General features: G+C 65.3%; 1 protein-coding gene across 1 annotated transcript in view; it reads left to right on the top strand.

Moving 5' to 3' along the window:
* Positions 1-3,087, top strand: part of CERS4 (ceramide synthase 4) — an 8,169-nt gene extending 5,082 nt beyond the window's left edge. The window contains exons 6-10 of the mRNA XM_077745664.1: positions 176-268; positions 457-585; positions 828-934; positions 2,401-2,557; positions 2,645-3,087. Of these exons, the coding sequence (XP_077601790.1) occupies positions 176-268; positions 457-585; positions 828-934; positions 2,401-2,557; positions 2,645-2,821 (663 nt within the window). The 3' untranslated portion in view covers positions 2,822-3,087. The remainder of the gene's footprint in view (positions 1-175; positions 269-456; positions 586-827; positions 935-2,400; positions 2,558-2,644) is intronic.
* Positions 3,088-3,194: the final 107 nt, after the last annotated feature.

Below are 3,194 nucleotides of genomic sequence, written 5' to 3'. Positions count from 1 at the left end.
TCGGCCTCCTCTGGGGAGTGGACAGGGGCCAGAAGCCAGGAACGGCCACAGAACCACTGCCCTTGAGCGCCTCCACCTTCCCCACTCATTGGGATCCAGGAGTCCCGGTTTTGAGCCAAGAGCAAGGCCCCTGCCCCACGGGAGCCGCGGCTAACCTTGCCCCTCACCGCCGCAGCCCCTGAAACCCGGCCTGTACTATTGGTACATCCTGGAGCTGAGCTTCTACGTCTCACTGCTGATCACGCTGCCCTTGGATGTCAAGCGCAAGGTGAGGCCCAGAATCTGGCCGGGAAGTGATGCTCCGGGGGAGCTGTGACCCAGTCTCCAACCGGGAGGGGCGGCCTCACCCCACACCCGGAAACCCCCTGGTGGCCTCGGGCGGGAGGCCCAGAGTCCGCGAGGTAGCCCGCCACCCAGCCTTCTCCTTCCTCGGACCCCCCCCCCCGTCTTCCGCAGGATTTCAAGGAGCAGGTGGCACACCACATCGTGACCATCACCCTGATCGTCTTCTCCTACAGCGCCAACCTGCTGCGCATCGGCTCTCTGGTGCTGCTGCTGCACGACGCCTCGGACTACCTCCTGGAGGTGGGCCCCGCCCCTCGCCCCGCCCTCCGGTTGGCGAGGCCACGCCCGTGAGGCCACGCCCCCTGGCTTCCTGGGACAGGAGCTTCTCGGGCTCCCAGAAACACACGCTTTACCCTCCCAGACAGCTGCTGCAGAGGAGGCCCTGCCCTTTCCCCTCTCCACCTGCTTCCCCTGTGCCCACCGTTGTGACACCACTGTCCCCCCCTGTGCCTGAGTCCGAGTCTCTCCGCTGCCCTCCCCAGGCCTGTAAGATATTCAATTACACGCGCTGGCGGCAAGTGTGCGACGCCCTCTTCATCATCTTCTCCTTGGTCTTCTTCTATACGCGCCTCGTGCTCTTCCCTACGCAGTGAGTCCGCCCTGCCGGCTGGGGAGGGGGAGGGCGTGAGATCCAGGCCTGCCTCACCCTCGGTTCCCGGCCCGGCCTGGGGACCTGGGGGGGTGGCCTGGAGGCTTTCAGGAGAGGGCCAGGGAATGGCATTGGGCATGGCGCATGCAAAGGCCCAGTGGTAGGAGCGACAGAAAACTGGGCTCGGTCATTCTCCCACGTACCCAGACATGGAGGTAGGAGGCAGGGTCGGGTGCCCGCTTCCTAAAGTCTTTCCCCAGTCTATTTGCTGAGCCTCGCCGGGCAGAGAGAACAACATGAAGATCCCTGCTCACAGGGAGCAGACATTGGGGTGGGAGGGAGGGGAAAAGAATACATAAAGCAAACAGGTAGAATACAAAGCATGAGGGAGTGATGTGCTAAAGAGAAAATGACGTCAGGAAGGGTATAGGTAGCTGGAATTAGGGTGGTCACTCACGGGATTCATACAGAGAGACTGGAGAGAGAGAGACGGGGAAAATCACAGGGGAGGAACCGTCCAGGCACAGCATGTGCAAAGGCCCTGGGGCAGGACCAGGCCTGGTGTTTTGGAGGTACAGCAAGATGACCCGTGTGGCTAGAGCTGAGTGAGCAAGGGGGGAGGGGACAGGGCAGGGCACAGGGTCTTGGAGGGGTCACGGGGAGGACTCGGGCTTTTACCCCAGTGAGGAGGGAGCCCTGGAGGGCCGCAGGTGGGAGAGGGACAGACCTGACTCTCGGGCTCACAGGCACGCCCTGGTAGCTTCCGGGGACCAGCTGGTAGGAGACCGGAGCAGGAGCTGGGGGGCCTCTGGAGGGTCCGGTGCAGGTGACAGAGGTGGGTGGGCTCAGGGTCACCAGAGGGTCATGAAATGGGAATGAGCTCAGAGCTGATGCTTTGGCAGCAAGAGCTCAGCTTTGGTTGTGCTGGTTTGAGGTGCCCGGGGGGCCCCCGAAATGTCATGGAGGTGTCGGTGGGCGCACCGGGCTGGGGTTCTAGAGAGAGGCATCCAGGCCAGAGTTTGCAGCCACAAGACTGGCCAGGGTCACTGGGGGACCAGGTGTGGCCAGAGGCCAGTCCTGGGGCCCTGGGGGAGCCCGTGGAGGAGGGGGGAGTGTGGATCCCTGAAGGCAGTGAGGAGGGCAGAGGGGGGCGCGCGCGGCCTGAGCGAGGCCGGTCACTGGTGACCCTACAGCCAAGGGTTGGGGGCAGCAAAAGCTTGCTGCCCGGGGAACAGGGGGTAGGGGCGGGGTTCTGAGAGAAGCCCCTTGGGGCTCGTGGGTCAGCGAGCCGCGTGTTCTAACAGCTCAGTGTAACCAGGTGCCCGGCTAGGGAGCAGGGGCATCACTCTGGGGGCAGCGGGGCGCCACGTAAGGTTCTGGAGCCCAGAAGGTCACCCAAGCCGGAGGTGCCCAGGGCTGGGGCCGCGGCCCCCGGTGAGGCCCCCTCCCCCTCCTCCCGGCTGCAGGATCCTCTACACCACCTACTACGAGTCCATCGCCAACTCCGGCCCCTTCTTTGGCTACTACTTCTTCAACTCCCTCCTCCTGGCGCTGCAGCTGCTGCACGTCTTCTGGTCCTGCCTCATCCTCCGGATGATCTACAGCTTCACAAAGAAAGGCCAGGTAGGGGAGGCGCTCCCCTGCCTCCCGGAGCCCCGCACCCTGCCCTCATGACCTCACGCCCTCCCTGCCCCTTCCCCTCCCCCCCAGATGGAGAAGGACGTCCGCAGCGACGTGGAGGAGTCCGACTCAAGCGACGGGGAGGTGGCCCAGGAGCCTGTGCAGCTGAAGAACGGGGCGGCTCACGGGCCCGGGGCAGCCCCCACGGACGGCCCTCGGAGCAGGGGGGCCGGGCGGCTGGCCAACGGGCACGCGCCAGCCACGTAGCCGGGCCGAAGACTGGCCTCCAGGGCCCGCCCCCGGTGCCCTGCGGCTTGGCTTTGTGGGGCGGCAGGACTGGAGGCCCCGGGGCCAGCTCTGGAGACGGGGACGGCCCTCCCCCGGGGCGGGGGCCAGGGCTGATGATCCGTGTCCAGCCCCTTCTTTGTGCCCACCCTTCCCTTCCCTTGGGCACCTGGACAGCTGGGGAGGGCGGGCGGCGGCCCGCGAGAGCCACCTCCAGGCAGAAAGGGGTCCAATAAAACTTGAACAGAGCCGGCTTCTCTGAGTGCTCGTGTCCGGGTTCTAGTCCCTCATCTGTTCCCGGAGGCCCCATGGGGACTCTGATGACATAGCCTACTGATGGGACACTGTCTGCCAC

Source organism: Crocuta crocuta, unplaced genomic scaffold (genome assembly GCF_008692635.1).
Source record: "Crocuta crocuta isolate KB4526 unplaced genomic scaffold, BGI_CrCroc_1.0 scaffold650, whole genome shotgun sequence".
Taxonomy (NCBI): Eukaryota; Metazoa; Chordata; class Mammalia; order Carnivora; family Hyaenidae; genus Crocuta; species Crocuta crocuta.
Note: the sequence above shows the minus strand (reverse complement) of the source record. Positions and strands in the feature narration are given on the sequence as shown.